At 38.6% G+C, this 18,457-nt stretch overlaps 1 protein-coding gene and 1 pseudogene across 1 annotated transcript in view; both read left to right on the top strand.

Annotated features, from left to right (window-relative positions):
• The window catches only part of CLMP (CXADR like membrane protein), an 86,758-nt gene that overhangs the window by 66,286 nt on the left and 2,015 nt on the right, over positions 1-18,457 (top strand). The window contains exons 3-6 of the mRNA XM_006925256.3: positions 15,647-15,848; positions 16,547-16,714; positions 17,156-17,278; positions 17,836-17,977. Coding sequence (XP_006925318.1) covers positions 15,647-15,848; positions 16,547-16,714; positions 17,156-17,278; positions 17,836-17,977 — 635 coding nt within the window. The remainder of the gene's footprint in view (positions 1-15,646; positions 15,849-16,546; positions 16,715-17,155; positions 17,279-17,835; positions 17,978-18,457) is intronic.
• Positions 5,286-5,400, top strand: LOC112473518 (annotated as a pseudogene).

Below are 18,457 nucleotides of genomic sequence, written 5' to 3'. Positions count from 1 at the left end.
AGTGAAAAGTTGTCTTTTCCTCTTCTTGTCTATACCACTAATTTCATAAGATGGTTTTTATAGGCAGAAGCTAAGGTTTTCACTAAGAATAAATTTTAAAAATTCTGGGAAATTATAAGCAGTGATCATAAGGATCACTGTTGGAGTTTAACCTGCTTAAAATCTGCCTACATTGCCTTGTTATTTTGATAATGCTTGTCATTTTGTGCATCACCCTAAGACTCTCTCTGTTCTCTGTAGAGCAAGGTCACCTTAACCTGAGCATGTTTATTCCAACAACTTCTTAATCTTAGACATGATACTCAGTTCCGAATGAAGTAAATAAGAGCACAATTTCCTCTAATAAAAACCCAAGAATGACTGCATCTAACTTTCACCCAAATGTTTCCATTTAAACAAAAGGAAAAAAGAGTTGCTTGGTTATGGAGCCAAGTGAATATAAGGGTTAGGAAGTTAATTGTTGATTAAAGAAAGCCACTGATATGGCTTCTGCTATCACTCTGATAAGCACCACAGTTCCTTCCTTATCTTCAGTTAATATTCTAAAGTAAGGATTGTTATTTATTCAGTCATTCAAATTACACAAATTTATTTTGCGCTTTCTAGTATGCCATGCTAGGCACTGGGATACAATAGTAAAGAAAATATCAGTAAAGAAAATATCTTGGAGCTTACAGTGAAATGACATTGAATAATTTAAACAACATTTTTTTAAAGTAGAAAGCAATAAATATTAGCTACATGCCAGGCACAAGTCTGTTTAGCACATATTATCTCATTCAACTTAATCCTCATAACCGGGATTATTACCGACTTTACAAATAAGAAACTGAGTCATGTGCATATAGATACACAAAGTGAGAAAATTGCTTAAGGTCACCCATTCTGCATTTTGAAATTAGGCACTCTGACATCAGTACCTAGGCTGTTAAATACTAGCTGTATTACCTTCATAAATAATTTGAAATTATAACTTGTCCTATGTAGAAAATAAGGAGAGTATGAGGAGAAAATTATCTCAGACATAACTAATTATGCAAAGACCCTGATGGTGGAAAAGCTTGGCACTATTAGAAGTACTAAAAGATTAAAAATAAATTTAGTATGAATCAATGTTTCCTCAATAAAAAAATCAATTAAAAAATTTAGTTAAATTTTTAAAATATGTGTTCCCCCTATACACATACTCTACCATGAAGGAGCTGGTTGAAGAGATAAATATCTATTGTGATAGAGTTAAGCAAAGTGTCCTAGATGAATACAAAGGAGAAGCCATTGGCTGAGAGTAGGTGGAGAAGGGGAAAAGTCAAAGAGTGCTTCTTGTGAGAAGGCACAGCTGATCTGAGTGCTGGCAGAAGATATTGCCCAGAGGAAATCACAGAGCATAGACACAAAAACTAAAAAATTCTGGGAAATCATAAGCATCTAGGATAGGTGAAGTTAAAATATGAGCCTGCAGAGGTTGCGAGGCTAAGACATAAAAGATCTCGTATGCCATGCTAGGGAGCTTAGAATTTGTTTTCCACAATGTCATGGAGTTCTTGATGGATGTTAAGAGTGAGAGGGATATATTTGCATTTTAGAGCAATCACTCTGGTACCGTGTGGCACATTGATTTAAGGGGGACTTGAGTAGAAGCAACAGCAGTTAAACAATTTCAGGCTATACAATAAGGGCTTAAAACTACAGTCATGGGTGGTTGGGATATCAGGAAAGGGTTAGTAAAAATTTAGTAAGTGAACTTGCCGAAGTTTTTTAATTGCCAGGGTGTTGGGAATGAGAGTGACTGAAAAATAAAATACAGAAAGGGTTGTAATGGATGTGGTGCTTAAAGTAGGCTAACCAGTGACCTAGATCTCAAGTTTAGCTTTGCATTTCAATCTGTTTTCCTTCCTTTTGTCTAGGATGCTCAGATATGCAGGGAACATTTTGGGGTGGGTAAGCAGTCTCAGGAATATTTGAATTTCAGCCTAGATAGGATGACCACTAGAACTCTAGCGCTTTCCTTCTGATTATAGGGATGGAAACAGAGTAGAATTTCCAAAGTAAGAGTGACCACGTACCCCAAGGTTGATCAGGAACACACAACAGAAAACTTTCCCCTCTATTTTTCAGATGGATAAATTAGGACAGAGGTGTTCCAATCCCCATGCCAAGCTTCTTGGCCACACTTTCACCCTTTCACCTTTCTCTCTGGCTTTGAACAAGAAAATTCATGATCTAAATCAGAGAGAAGGGATGACATCCATCTCATTCAAGGTAGTTTCACCATTGCTACACAGGGCATGGGATGGCAGAGCAACTGCCAGAAAATTGAGATGATCCATCTGTTCCATATGAGTCCTAACAAATTGTCATACCTCTTCTGGCTAACAATGCATCTGGTCCACCAGACATGCCACATGACAAACAGCCCCACAACAGCTGCAATTCATATATTTAATTTTTTGTTTATTTGCAAAATAATCAAATTTATGTTCATTTTCTCCCATCACACCCTGATTGATGGCTGAGTCTCAGCACTACATTTCCTAGAACTAAAAACGAAATAAAACAAAAAAAATACACAAGTATCTGAGATTCAAAGTATGTCTAAAAAAAAAAAACAAAACAAAAAACAAAAACAACAACAACAACAAAAAACTGAGCCAAAATGCAAAGCTGTAACTGAGTCCCAATTTGTGTTAGAAGTGTAAAGAAATTCTCATATTGAACAAGGGTTCTTTAATTATATAAAGATTATTTTGGAGTTGTATGATCTCTGCTTTTCAAAGTTGGAGAATACGTGTAGTTATCTCTATTTTTTTCATTAAATATAAGGACAGGATTTTGGAGAAAGGGGAGATAATCAGTCACCAGGAAAGCCCATATACAGCAGGCAATTCTTGAGCTTGATCATGAAGCCTGTATAGGTGATATTTAAGCAAAAATAAAGGAGGGAAAAACATTTCAGAAAGAAAAGACTTAATGATCCAAGACAAAGACACATCAGAGGACATTGTTCAGAATCAAGGGACATTGTGTTTGTGGGTTAGGCTATTCAAAGATGTGAGGGCAGGGGCCAAAAATGAGGTATGGTTCAGGCTGCACTGGCTTTAGCTGCCACCTGCAGAGGGCCAAGTTTTAGTCCACAATGTGCATAGGTAATGGAAAATAGATGGAGGCTTTTAGCCAGGGGAGCTTTGATATACAAACATATGGAATGATTAATATTTCTGGGGTACTAAGCTGAACACTTTTGGAACCCTTAGGGACTTTCTTGAATGCAGGATCAGAGTAATAGAAGTGATCGTGAGTGCTTACGATCTCATTCCCAAAATATCCTATGAAGTAGTTTATCCCTGTCTTCTAGTTGAGCACCTTAGGGTTTAGGAAAGTTAATTAACTAACCCAAGGCACATAGCTGTAAGTGGAAGAGCTCCCATTTGAATGTAGACTACTAGACTTCCCAGTATTTCTCTCAATTACTTTGCACTGGTGCAGTATTTTTTTCAAAATTAAGACCCATAGTGGATCCTAAGCAACCGGACTTTTTGTTTTAACATAGACTAGAAAATATCAGAGGGTATGACATATACACTGCTTCATGAAGCTTATGTTTCAGTTACATATGTGTATGCTATGTGTGTGCTGGGTCATAAAGAAAAATGTGAGTCTGTTCAAAAAGTGTGAAAGCTCCCACCATAGTGTACTTACTTCTAGCAGTCTAAAGCAGCCTAAGGCCACTCTGATCCACACCTACCAAGGCTCTCTAAAGTCCAATGTACTTTTAAAGACAAAGGTAGTTCTTGATGTTAGACCAAATATTAAATGAACAGGAAAGAAATCACCTAGACCAAAAAGGGTCACCAACCTTCCAAGGCCCACGAAACACCAAAGTTCCTAAAAATTACCCATGTTTTTACTGTTTTTAGAATCTTTTCATTCTTCCTTGGAGGCACAAACTGACTTCCTTGTAGGTGATATCTATGTACCTGTACCTACAGGTACATAGATATGAAAAAGTCAGAAATAAAGAAGATAATAAGTAAGCTAGGTGTTCCAGGCTTACTTGTTCTATCTTCAAATGTCAGCCCTTCACTTTTGGTCTTAGGAGATGAACTCTAAGGCTTACACTTTTTTTCCTATTGCTAATGTATTTCATCCTCTACCCACTGTCCCACCGGTTTGTCATTTCTATGGCCCCTCCTTCCACCCCGCAAGAAACCTATCCGTCCTACTGAGTGTACCAGGACTTGGGGCCAACGATGCCCTGCAAACATTTTAAACAAACAAGTATCATATTGGGAGAAGGTTTGTGATCGTAGTTCTTCCTGGTCTGAGTGTAAACACAGGTCTTTAAGTTGAATACTAGAAACTCTATGGAAATAATTGCAAAATAATATGTGCAGTTTTCTGAGTCAGAATTTTTAAGTTTTATCTGTGTGGGGGCTAAAAAAAATCAATATGTTTTCTCCCACCTTCTAAGTTCTTCTAACTGTGCTAATAATCAAATTAACAGACAGATTAACAGGAGAAAATCAAAATTTTAACATATGCACATGGAGAAATTCACATAAGCATAAAAATTCGAGATATTAAGGCAACATTGGATTTATAAGACTGGAAAAAGGAGAAAGAGCAGGTCTAGGGTTTTAGATTTGACTATTATCAAATCAGAATTGGCGATTTACAGGTAGTTGAGGAAGAGTAGAACACAAATGGCAGGGAAATTCTTGCTAGGGAACTCAGAAACATTGAGACATAGTAGGTATCTAGCTAACAAGCTTAGGGTCTAACGCCAGGGTGAAATTTTTTAAGGCAATCAAGCCCAAGCTCCCTTCCTGAAGCAGGTTTCTCTGTCTGAACCTCTTGGGCAGGGAAGTCGGGGAGGCTCAAAGGCTCTTTCTCAATCTTGTTTCTTAATAAACAGCTGAAAATCAATATCCCAAAAAGCAGCTTCAGGGTAGCAAAATTTTGGTTCCTTTCATCTGATTGGGGGAAAAACAAAAAAGCAGCGAGGTAGGACGAAGAAAAGGCTCAAATGGTCCTGGCCACAACCTGGCACATGAGGTTGGTTGCACATTAAGGGATCAGAATAGGATAGAAACCTCTCCCTGGCCCTCAGAACTTCTCCCTGGGATGCCTAGTCTCACTGGGAAATGCAGCCACTAATTAGTGAATACAGAAAGGCCCAAAAGAACTGTCCCAGCAGGATTCAACTGTAGGGCCCCAGTTTCAGACTGACATATAGGTACCGCCCTCATCAAAGACATTCTACCAATACTTATTAAACAAAGGAATGGGTCTACCACCATGCCTGAACAAGCCCGATCCCGTCTGATCTCGGAAGCTAAGCAGAGTTGGGCCTGGTTAGTACTTGGATGGGAAACCACCTAGGAAGACCAGGTGTTGTAGGCTTAAAAAATAAGAGATTGTAAGCTGACAAGGTCCTTGCAATCTGTGAAGTCAACCAAAGGTTGTCTCACCTGAAAAAAAAAAAAATTAAAAAAAAAAATAAACAAAGGAATGGCCTTTAAGCCATTTATTGGAGACGCTCACATCCTGAATCTCTTTAATCTTGTCTTCAGCTTTTTAATGTATCCTGTGCCTTTTTTTAATGCAAGGAGTTAATATTTGTAAAGTATTTAGGGTAGTGCTTAGCATAAAATAAATACCAAGTATATGTTTTTAAAGTAAAAATAAAAATTCTGGACTAAATGTATCACTTGTGTTGATGGATTTTCATTTCTATGTCTGATTCACATTCCTGGGCCCAGAGCCAAGCACTGTGCTTGGTCACTAAATGGTTACTGAGTGAAGGAACAATGGCCTTTCATAGATTTCATCTCTTAAAATTCTTACTATAAGCCTGTGAAGTCGGTAGAATAAGAATTATTATCCTAATTTTCTTTTAATATAAGAGAAAAATTAGGCCTTAATTAATCTCCAGAAAACTTAGACATTAAACATTTTAAGCTTTAAAAGGTGAAGGCCCTTGCCCAAAATAGATTTTGGATCTGAACCTAAGATTCTTACAGCTAAATCCCCTTCCTTCCCTCTGTCGCCTCCCTTATAACTTGTAGCTTCTATTAAAAAAAAAAAAAATGCAGAAATTCAAGACAAAATGTCTGTCTGGAAGTAAACACTGGACATTTGACTGAAATCATGCATTTCTTGTTCTTTCCAGAATATTTCTTAGCATGAAGATAATATTCAGGACGTAGCTCCATGTGTATGTGGGAGTGGGGGCAAGTTTTCAGGCCTGGGTAGGAAGAGATCCCCTATTATATAATAAGGAGGCGAATTAGATCTCTTGAAGGCTGCTTCCCCTGTCCCCACTCTTCTCCTGCCTCCTCTCTTAGCATGTAGTTCCATGTTTCAAATCGTTGAGGCTCTAGGAGAGAGTAGGAGGAAGAGGGAGGAGTTGTCATCCCATATGAAAAAATGCTCAAGGTCACTAATCACTAAAGAAATGCAAATTAAAACCACAATGAAATATATCTCATACATGTCAGAATGACTATTATCAAATCAAAAAACAAGTGTTGGAGAGGATGTGGAGAAAAGGGAACCCTTGCGCGCTGTTGGTGGGATTGCAAATTGGTATAGCTGCTATGGAATACAATTTAGAAGTTCCTCAAAAAGTTTAAAATAGACTTACCTTTTGACCCAGCAATTGCACCTCTGAGTATTTATCCAAAGAAAACCAAAACACTAATTCGTAAAGATTTATGCACCTCTATGTTTACTGCGGCTCTATCTACAATAGCCAAGATATGGAAGGAACCTAAGTGCCCATCAATAGATGATTGGATAAAGAAATTATAGTATATATATACAATGGAATATTACTCAGCCTTAAAAACAAATGAAATCTTATCATTTGCAACATGGATGGACCTAGAGGGTATTATGCTGAGTGAAATAAGTCAAAGAAAGACAAATACCAATGTAATTTTGCTTATACGCAGAATCTAAGGAACGAAAGAAAAAAACAAAACAAAACAAAAACAGACTCACAGGTACAGAAAACGAACTGGTGATTGCCAGAGGGGAGGGGCATTGGGGAGCAGGTTGAAAAAGGTGAAGAGATGAAGAGATATAAATTAGTTACAAAACAGTCACAAGGATGTGGAATATAGTGTCAATAATATTGTAATGGCTATATATAGTGCCAGATGGGTACTAGAGTAATCAGAGTGATCACATCATCAATTATATAAATGCCTAAACATTGTGCTTTATATCCAAAACTAATTAAAAAATAAAAAGAAAAGAAAAGAAATGAAAAAATAATTGTCATTCAGAAGTAAGGCTGGGAATGAGAACAAAGGCTAAGATTTCAATGTTAATCTAAAGAGATCCAAGATGATAGTCACTTATTTGACTCTGAGGTTGGTGATATTTCACTCTGAGTTCTTTCAACATAGCAATGTCCAAACCTGTGGAGAATTTTTTAAATTAATTAAAATTTTTTTGGTGACATTGGTTAATGAAATGGGATAAGTTTCAGCTGTACATTTTAACAGTAAGGCATATATATGTTTACACTGTGTGTTCACCTCCCATAGTTAGATTTCTTTCTGTCACCACATATTTGACCCCTTTTACCCTGTCTATATTCCCCCTCTCCCTACCCTCTACCACTAGTCTATTGTCCATGTCCATGAGTCTCTGTTTGTTTGTCCTGTTCATTTGTTGCTTTTAGGTTTATATCCCACGTATAAGTGATATCATGTGATTTTCAACTTTTTCTGTCTGGCTTATTTCACTTAGCATGATTATCTTGAGGTCCATCCATGTTGTTGCAAATGGCAGTATTTCATCTCTTCTTATGGCTGAATAATATTCCTTCCATTGTATATGTACCACAGCTTCTTTATCCAATCACCTATCATAGGACACTTTGGTTTCTTCCATGTCCTGGCCACTGTGAATAATGCTGCTATGAACATTGGTGTGAAAAATATCTTTTTGGATATGAGTTTTCAAGTCTTTAGGGTAAATAGAGTTTTACCATATGATCCAGCAGTCCAGTAGAGGGACTGCTGGATCATATGGTAGGCCAATTCTTAGTTTTTTGAAGAACTTCCATATTGTTTTCCATAGTGGCTATACCAATTTGCAGTCCCGCCAGCAGTGTATGAGGGTTCCTTTTTCTCTGCATCCTCTCCAACATTTTTATTACTTGTCCTGTTGATTATAGCTATCCTAACAGGTGTGAGATGGTATCTCATTGTGGTTTTGATTTGTATTTCCTTAATAGCTAGCAATGTTGAGCATCTTCTCAAATATTTGTTGGCCATTTGTATGTCCTCTAGGGAGGATTGTCTGTTTAAGTCCTCTTCCCATTTTTTTTTTTAATGCCTACAGCACCTAGTATTCTTAGGTGGTCTCCCATCCAAGTACTAACCAGGCCTGACCCTGTTTAATCAGATGGGATCAGGTATGTTCAGGGTGGCATGGCCGTAGACTCTCTTCCCATTTTTTGATTGGATTGTTTGTTTTCTTGTTGTTATTGAGTCTTATGAGTTCTTTGTATATTTTGGATATTAGGCCCTTATCGAAGGCATTGCTTACAAATATATTTTCCCATTCGGATGGTTGTCTCTTTACCTTGTTGACGGTTACTTTTGCTGTGCAGAAGCTTTTTAGTTTGATGTAGTCCCATTCATTTATTTTTGCTTTTACTTCTCTTGCCTTTGAGGTCAAAGTTTTATAAAAATTTTATAAGAATTTTTATAAAAATCTGCTTCAGCCCAAAGAGGATACACCTGGCAGTAAGATCTCGGCAGACTGAGATAAATGCTTAAGAGAATAAGTTTGCAGTTCCTTTTTGAAATTAAGGAGGGAACACAAGGAAGATTGTATGGAGGTGGGAGAAAGCAAGGTGGGGATTGGATTACAGGATAATTAACAAGATTATGTACTTTCTTGGGGTGGTTATATCAAAGGTGTCTTAACCTAGATGCACAGAAACAATGGGCAGGGCTTGCCTGAGGTAAAGGTAAACCTTTGACTAAGAAGTGGTATTCCTGGGGTGTGACTACCCAAAATGGCCAACCTAGTTAGGAATTTATGATCAGATCACCCTGTGAGGTTACTTTCCACAGAACCCCTTTGTTTTCATCCACAGTTTTTGTCTTTATGTTTAGGTATCCTCTATTTGGATAGCCTTATTTTCCCTTCTCTCTTCTTGGCCTCTATTTTCATGCCCTCAGCCATCTTATTTAGTCTCATGGCTTTAAATGCCATCCACATGCTCATAATTTCCAAATGCATATTTCCAGTGTAGGCCTCACACCTGAATAGCAGATATATATGTGTGTGTGTGTGTGTGTGTGTGTGTGTGTGTGTGTATGTGTGTGTGTGTTTACACAACTCCTTACTCAATGCCTCCTTTGGGTCTCAAATGTGCTAAGTCCAAAACTAAACTCCTGATCCTCCTCCTCACCCTGAATACTCTGATCCCAAACCTGCTCTGCCCAGTTTCCCACCTCTTCATTGATGGCAATTCTCTCCTTTCTGGTTCATGCCAAAAACCTGGGAGAAGTCCTTGATTCCACTTTTTTCTCATAACCATAATGTACATTTAAATGAGGTGGTCAATCTATTGCAAAATCCAGTAAATAGACTCTAACTTCAAAATGCATTCAGCATCTAATCACTCCCACTGCTGTCACCTTGGAGGCAGTGAACCTCTTGCCTTCACTACAACAGATTCTTTACTGGTTTCCCTATTTCCACTCCTTTGGAAACTGGCCTCCTTTGGCTTATTCTCATGATATTCTTCTGCTCAAAATCCTAAAATAGCACCCCCATTTACCTCCAAGTAAAAGCCATCTTCTTTACAGTGGACCACGAACCCCTACATGATCTGGCCCCACTATTTGACCTCGTCTACTATTCTCCTGGCTCAATCCAGCTACCTGGCCTCTGCTCTTCCTCACACATGCCAGGCACCCTTCCACCTTAGGGACTTTGCATTGGTTCTTTCCTTTGCCTCGAACTCTCTTTCCCCTAGATAGCTCCCAGGCTAGTTCCATACCTCCTTCAAGTGTTTGCTCTAATGTCATCCTCTGGTGAGGTCTACCTTGACTACCTTATTTATATTGCAATCTGTCCCTCAATCCCCTTTCCCTGCTGTCATCTTCATAGCATTTTATGCTGTCAAATGTACCATATGTTTTTCTATGTCTATTTCCTACCATTAGAATATTTTCTGCTAGACGGCTGGAATTTTTACATGATGTGCACATTGCTAACTCCAAAGTACCTATACCAGGTGCTAGCACATTGTAGAGGCTCAGAATTTGTTCAATAAATTACCATCATCTTAGATCTCTTCAGCTTAACATTTAAGTCCAGCCTTTGCTCGCATTTCCAGCCTTACCTCTGGATGACAACTCCTCTTTCTAATATCCTTTCTTCCCTCTCCTAAATATTCTCTAAGTGGCTATGCTTACTAATCTGATGAAAGACACCTTTGAAGAGTTCACTTTAGCCAGTTCACTTTAGCCTCTGGGAGCAGCCTGATGATGCTGTCCTAGTGAAGCTACCACCAGCCTCCATTTCACCTCCAGCCCTCAACTCAGTCAGAAGGAACCACTTGCACAGTACTCTTCCCAGTAGAGCTTCAGGTATTTAACATAGAGACCCAGTAAATTGAACCTGGAGACGACATGCTCAGGGAGGAGGCAGTAGAAGAGTGGGGACAGGAGAAGCAGCCTTCGAGAGATCTAATTCCCCTCCTTATTATATCAATAGGGGATCTCTCCCGACTCTCAGGCCCTCCGTACAAGGACCTGAGAACTTGCCCCCACCCCCACATACACCACAGGGAGCTGCTTCCTGAACATTATCTTTATGCTTAGAGTCCAGGTTTTCTGGACATAAATTAGGGTCTAATTTTGCTCATGTATGAATTTCCACAGAAATTAAAATTCACTTGTAGAATGCTGATGGTGATGCCATGTTTCCTATCCATAGGGAAGCAAATCATTCTTGCCCATAGAGATGCAAACGAATTTTGTCCAAAGAATAGAAATCTCTTTTAGTCTCATTCTTATTTCAACCTATTATAACATGTCTCTAGTTCCATCATTAATAATGAGTTAAATATAGTCTTTGATACATGTTTATTTTCTATGTCATGATTTTAACTTTTCTTTTTTAAAGTTGTCCTTTAAAACCATAGAGGAGGAAAAAACATTTTTCCTTCTACTCTCAGGTTCTCAGGCTGGGGCACTGTAAATTAGATTGACAAAAGACAGAAAACAAGAGAAGTTTATTAACCTGTGAATCAAGAATGTAACATATGAAAGTACCCAGAGCTGAGTAACTCAAAGAGGAGGTTAGGACTTAGGCTCAATATATCTAACTTAGCAGGAGAAAGGGAGGGGCAGAAAGGGCACTTGTAGAAAGATAAAAGGGCCTTTAGGAGAAGAGATGGGAGATATACTAGTTTGTGATGATGTCTGTCTGGTTGTGGTGCATGATATCTGGTCTCCTGGAAGACATGATTAGAGTTGCTCTGGGGGAAGGGATTTATGGCACTTAAATTCTTTTGGGAGACTCTGCTTTTAGGCAGATAAGGGATTTCAGGAGCCCAGATGCCTTTAGATGGAATTAATTCTTATGTATATGCAAAGTGACATATTTGGGGGTGGCATGTCCTGGTCTCTAACAACAGTTATAAAACTCATTTCTTTGTATTGTTATCATCTCTAGCACAATGCCAAGCACAGAGTATGTTTTCAGTAAATGTTTATTAAAGAAAGGACTTCAGGGTTGCAAAATAGCCTAGCCAAAGACAATCGAAGGCAGCAGACATAAAATCAGAAGGCCTTACGGGAGCTCCTGGACAACACCCAACATTATAGAATGGGGATCCAGCAACCTATTTGTCCAAAGTCTTTCACAATTTCTCCTCACATTAAAATGGTATAAAGAAATGCTATGGATGAGAGCAAAGAAAAGAGACCATTCATAGTCTGAGTGTCATATCAGGGAAGATTTCATGAGGAGTTAACATTGATTTTGGATTTAAAAGTATGGATAGGGTTTCTTTATGTAGAGAGATGGAGAAAAGAGATTTTCTAAGTGAAAAAACACAGCGAGCAAAGGCATGTGAGTACCAAGAAAGTACAAGTCATATTAAAGAAAGATAATGTGATTATTATTGAACAGGAAGAGTTCATCCACCTGGTGCTAGCAGAGCCAAACACTAAACATGGAGAATTGCAGTGGAGAAAGATTGGCTATTCTATTATGAATGGCGCCACCCAGGAGAGGAAGCTAATGCTCAAAACCCTAACTCCTCAATGACTCAATGATCTGTAGGTTAGAGGCTATATAGAGCAAAATCACAAGACACTGTAGATTAGGGGGTTCAGGGTTGCTGCTGAGAACTAATTGGTCAGAGGTGAGGTAAGGGTAATAAACCGTTCCTTCAGGTCTTGAGGACAGTTTTGAGGTCTGTCCCCTGTGACTCTCTGCCTGGTTTTATGGGAAAGTAGCCAGGGCAGTCAGTTGTACCTTAGGGTTCAGGAGCTGAAGCATAACTTAGGGCAAGATGTTATCTTTAGCCTGCCAGAGGTCTGAACCTTGTGACCATTAGGTCCCAACTATTGTATTCTGCTGCCTCAGGGTTTGCTGATTATTGGGAGAAAGGCTAGGTCTCTGAAGGGTACATATATAGAGAGAGAAATAGGATTTCTAGAGCTAGGTAGAGCTAGGAGTTAAAGCTAAATTTAACCAAAGTCATAAGGACCCTCAGGTTTATAATTTGATTGCACCCAGTATGTGAGGTGGACTAAATAAGAAGAGATAATTTTGAGGACCCTAGACCAGATCTGGTCATCATTCAGAGGTGGTAGGGGCCATAAAACGTTTTTGAGCTGGGAAAGAGCTAATGTGAGTTTTACATTAATATTAACTTGACATTAACTTATGTTATTGTGTGGGGTAGAGCAGAGAGGACAGAAATATACAACAGCCAGGCAGCTGGAAATATGAAACAGGAGCTCAAAAATATGTTGGGAATAGAGATTAAGGATATGAGAGTTATCACAGTAGTGGTGTTGATTGAAATGAGGGGGCAAAATTGTATACTGAAAATGTTTTAAGTATATGAGCAGTTACAGTGTTTACCTTAATTTCCTTTTACTTGCTTCTCCCCTATTTTTTTCTCCCACAAGAATGTGGGGTCCTCAGAAACTCTGTCTTATTTCTGCTTGTTTTCTAACTCCCAGCACAGTACCTGGACTGCAAGCTCAATACATGTTTGCTGAAGAAACAGAACATTGCAGAGAAAGGAGAAAACTCTTTTCTCAGACAGGCGGTAAGGGCAAAATAGATGATACTGAAGAGTTTTATATACTGAAGAAAGAATTGATGGACATTTTATTGGATGGTTTCACATCTTTTCTGAAAGCATTTAATGAGTTTCAGAGCATCACGTGATTGAGGATGGGGTTAAGTAGAAGTGAAACAATTTGGAACAGCTGCAGCCAGAAATGTGCTGGGTAGACTCCCACATGCTTGCATGCTTTTTTTTAGTGCTGTACTATGTAGCTGGAATCCTCCCTCCAGCTCTCTTCTTCCAGCCTCTCTTATCTCTTACTTAAGTCTTTTCATCTTTCAAAGCCTAACTTAAATGCCACCAACTTTTCTGGGACACTGTCTTTGATACTATTTCAAGTTAATGCTTTCTTTTTTCAATGTTCGTACTTCTCTCCTTGTTGATCCTATTGATGCAGGACAGGGCAAATTTCCCTGAGTTGGGGGAAGACAAAGCCCGGCACGGAGAGAAGAGGGTCCTTTGGTAGAGAGTGTAGAAAGAATTCAACACACATGTCAAAGTTGGAGTCAAAAGGAAAGTTTATTAGAAAAGGGATAACACTCCACAGAGTGTAGTCTCCTCTCTCGGAGGCAGAGAGTGAAAGGAACAAGAGAGATTTGGAAAGACAGTGAGTAGGAGGCTGAGTGTTCAGGGAATTCAGCTTATATATCTTTCTTTAGTTCCTGTGAATTGTTGTTTAAAAGACTTCGTTAACTCATTTCCTTTTATATGGACATACAGTGAGGAAGGGGAAGAGTATGTAGAATGAAAGGCCTACTGGCGGTTCCTAGCCTTTAATCCACAGGTTCTCCATGGTTTTAGCCATAGGGAATGTCTCTTTGGTCCTGTTTCTCCTTCATAGGTGTGGAGAATGGGTTGTTAGTAATATAGCAGAAATCTTCCTTTGTTCTGAAGGTGTCCTGATCAGGCCTGGCTGCAGGGCTGATCAGTATATCGCAGTCTCTGATTGTGGCTCGATTAACATTTTTAATTCTCTTGCCTTCTTCCTATATTACTATTATAAATTGCTTTAAGACAGGAAGCGAGTTTTACTCATTTGAATAGCCTCCTCCTGACCTGATGGGAAGCATTTATTCTATAAATGTTTGCTGATGTTTAAATCAAGTGAATTTAAGAATATGATTGCTAAGCAGCAAAGAAGGCAAAACTGAAGTTATATAGCTTGAAGTCTTAGATCAGCTTGTTTTTTGTGACTAACAGGAGTGAGGTGATGGACCAAAAGAACCAGGGAAAGGTTCAAGAACTAGAGGTCATGATGCAGACAGCTGAAAATGCAATAAAAATCAAGATTACTATTTTCTGTTGGGAAATCTAAACTTTGGTTTCTCTACCTGGGAAAACAAAGACATGAAGCTCTTGTGTATTTTATGGAAAGAAAGGACATAATTTTTTCCCACCTAACTGACTTTTACCAATCCACAGGGAAGTCAAAAAGGAAAGCCAAACAATGAAGTCCTCAGTATCAGACCTGAATTTTAACCATTAACTTCTACTCCTTAACTTCTCTAATCTCTTCAACTGGGCTCTAAACTTTTGTAAGAACAAAACAAATAGATTTTTTGTTTTCCTTTTTCTTCTTTATTTCCAAACTTTCTGAATAAGCAGTTAATGAGTAGCAAAATGAATGCAGGTAGGAAAAGGGAGAGAGAGGTAACTGTAATATACCAGAAGTATGAACTAAATGGCTTAAATGGGTATTTTCAAATCCAGGTTCTGCTACCTGTTTGTGAAATGGGGACAAAGACCACTCAGGAAACATTGCGTGAGAAATAAACTAGATGTAAAAGCACCTAGCACAGGGACTACAGTGTAATTTGAATAAATCACATGCAAGTGGTAGAATATGTAAAAGTTAGAAAAGGTACACAGGGTAAAGGTCTTCCTCCCTATCCTGGTCCTCTATTCTCTCAATTCTGAGTCAACTTTTAATATCGTTATGTGTATTTATTGTGTATTTCCTTCTTAGCTTGACTTAGCTGTGAGACCTTGAACATGTAACTCACATTTAAAAGTCTTTACCTATAAAATGGAATGGTTCTGAGTACTTAATAATTACTACTTTATAATTAAAATGCTACACAAATATGAGGCGTTATTTTATTCTTAGAAGAAGCAGCACGATTTAAACATTGCATTTTTAACTTTATTGAGAACAGAGGTCTCTTGGATCTTTAGAATCAGGCCTCAGGCTTGACTGCTTCATTCCATTGGGAGTATTCCCTCCCATTCCTCAAACTGACATCAGCAGGAGAAAAAGGCTGAGAGTCATACTGCTTGCACCTGCATTGGTCTATCCCACAGGTAATCACTTACTCCAGCCGTCATGTCTACAATAACTTGACTGAAGAACAGAAGGGCCGAGTGGCCTTTGCTTCCAATTTCCTGGCAGGAGATGCTTCCCTGCAGATTGAGCCTCTGAAGCCCAGTGATGAGGGCCGGTACACCTGCAAGGTGAAGAATTCAGGGCGCTATGTATGGAGCCATGTCATCTTAAAAGTCTTAGGTAAGATAAGAGTGCCAAGGTAAGTGACTACATCTAATTAATAAAACCTCTGTGAAGGATAGCCAAATGCATCTTGGTGGTACAAAATTTCCTGTACTTTGGATTATACATTCAGAGGTCACCTACTCCAGTTCCTTGGGAAGAAGTGTGTATGTTGTTTTAGCCATAATGAAAGAAAAATAATTACAATTTTCCATGGTAGCCCATTAAAAATATTATATTCTACTATTTTAGTGATATCCTTATATTTAACTTAAATCTCTCAGCTATGATTCAGCATGAGCTACTGTTTTTGTTTTTGTTTTTTTGACAGCAGGAGCTACAAAGTTCTACTTAATGTGTTCCAAATTAATAAACTTCTGTTTCATCAGTAAAACCATACTCAACTTTCCTTAAATTTCCAGTTAAATATTTCTCTTCTTTGAGAAGTGATAATGTAGTTTCTGAGGCAACCTCTGAAAATTACAACAGCACCACTGGAAGCAGCTGGAACTGGGTATATGTGCATGCAAGAGATGGAGGTGGGTGTATTTCTGGGGGTGATGTAACACAAGGCTAGGTAACTAAGTAACAATCTACTGAATCCTCACTCAAAAGCTGACCTTAAGGGATGGCTGGAGAAACTCAACAGGATATAGTTCTTCCACTGAATCTACTATTTGGGGATCTATGAATCAATACTTTTTTTTTCTTGCCAGTGAGACCATCAAAGCCCAAGTGTGAGTTAGAAGGAGAATTGACAGAAGGAAGTGACCTGACTTTGCAGTGTGAGTCATCCTCTGGCACGAAGCCCATCGTTTATTATTGGCAGCGAATCCGGGAGAAGGAGGGAGAGGATGAGTATCTGCCTCCCAAATCCAGGATTGGTAAGTCATCTTTCTACCAGTCTGAGAGAACAGGACAGTATTCTATCCTGTTGACAGCAATTCGCCACATTACCTTGAATACACTGCCTAACCTCTCTGAACTTCTATTTGTCATCCATAAACTGCGACAGAAAATCTGTCTTTTCTTTCCTCAAATGGCATGTAAAAGTGGTTGAAGAAATTAGGAAGAAATGTACTATATAAATCCATTATATCTCATTATCTTGGTTAGTGTCCCTTAAATGTTCATGACCTTTTATAACTTTTGAGGATGCACTATAAAAGAATATTCACCTTTCTTTCCACAATCCAAAATAGGATCTAGTCTATCATTTCATCCTTACCAAACTGTATCAGAGACTCTTAGGTCAATGATGCAATAAACAATAAATATAGATCCTGTCACTAAGAGGATTACAGTCATTCTTTCTGTTTGTGTAGACTACAACAACCCTGGACGTGTTCTGCTGCAGAATCTTACCATGTCCTACTCTGGACTCTACCAGTGCACAGCTGGCAATGAGGCTGGAAAGGAAAGCTGTGTGGTACGAGTCACTGTGCAGTGTAAGTATCCAAAGGGTGTGTTTGTTTTCTTTTTGCATTGTGGTTCAGTGTAAGACATTTCTAATCTCAAGTAAAAATAAGGTCAAATTAAAAATCTTTATTTCTAGAAGGATGTGGCTATCACTAAAATAAATTCAGTAGTTGCAAGGACCATTCAACAGTTGTAGCAAGCTCAATATTTACAAATATGTGTGAATTTACCAGCCCCCTAAAGAAATTTATTATATCCTGGAGGGGACCAAATGGAGGTTTCCTTTATAAATGTAAATTTCTCTTGCAAAAAGGCAACTTCTACTTTGTTTTTAGTGCTTTTCCTATGTCTGCAGTTTCTCAAAAATAACCAGCTTAAAATAATCTTAATGTCAAAGAGGCATATTTTGGGGTGGCATATTCTATTACCCTTCAATATCAAGAGGTATAGTCATACACCAAGAGAGGGAACTTAGGAAGATAAATACAAGGGTCTGGAAATATTCATCCTGTCCAGGGCTTAAGTTTTTAAAGTTCACATATTTCCTACATTGGTTTTATTTCTGCTTTTGTTTCTGAGAAAATAGATGTACAAAGCATCGGCATGGTTGCAGGGGCAGTGACAGGCATGGTGGCTGGAGCCTTGCTGATTTTCCTCTTGGTGTGGCTGCTAATCCGAAGGAAAGACAAAGAGAGATACGAGGAAGAAGAGAGACCTAATGAAATTCGGTAAACTTTCCTCCAAAAATCTCCTCTTTCACTAGGCTTCCTTTCTAGGGCCAGCTCCATAGTGACCAGCCAACATAAATGTTCCATTTCCTCTTAACCGGGAATCTGTTAAAAGGATTATTCTGGTAGGTAAGGGGTTCCAAACTAGGGACAGAAGGTCTGGCTTACCTTAACTTTATTGCGAAACTATCTTCAACGGAGATGTAAAAGGTCAACTTCTGATTTACTTCTGCTTATAAAGGACATACAATAAAAAACAGGCATAGCCTATGGGCCATGAGGGTTTACAAATCAAGGGGAGAGCAGTTTAGACCACTTCAAAAGTGAGTGCGTAGTCTCTCAGAGTAAAGGGTTGACCTCTGGGCTAACAAAGCATATATCTGCCTTGGCCAACCGATGTCTCTGAAAATGGGCAAAACCCTATTTCCCTGAATGGCTGCCTTCCAATAGTATTACTTGAAGTTTATAGCTTGAAAATTT

The sequence above is a fragment of the Pteropus alecto genome, unplaced genomic scaffold (genome assembly GCF_000325575.1).
Source record: "Pteropus alecto unplaced genomic scaffold, ASM32557v1 scaffold479, whole genome shotgun sequence".
NCBI lineage: Eukaryota > Metazoa > Chordata > Mammalia > Chiroptera > Pteropodidae > Pteropus > Pteropus alecto.
This window is presented reverse-complemented; position numbering and strand designations above follow the sequence as displayed.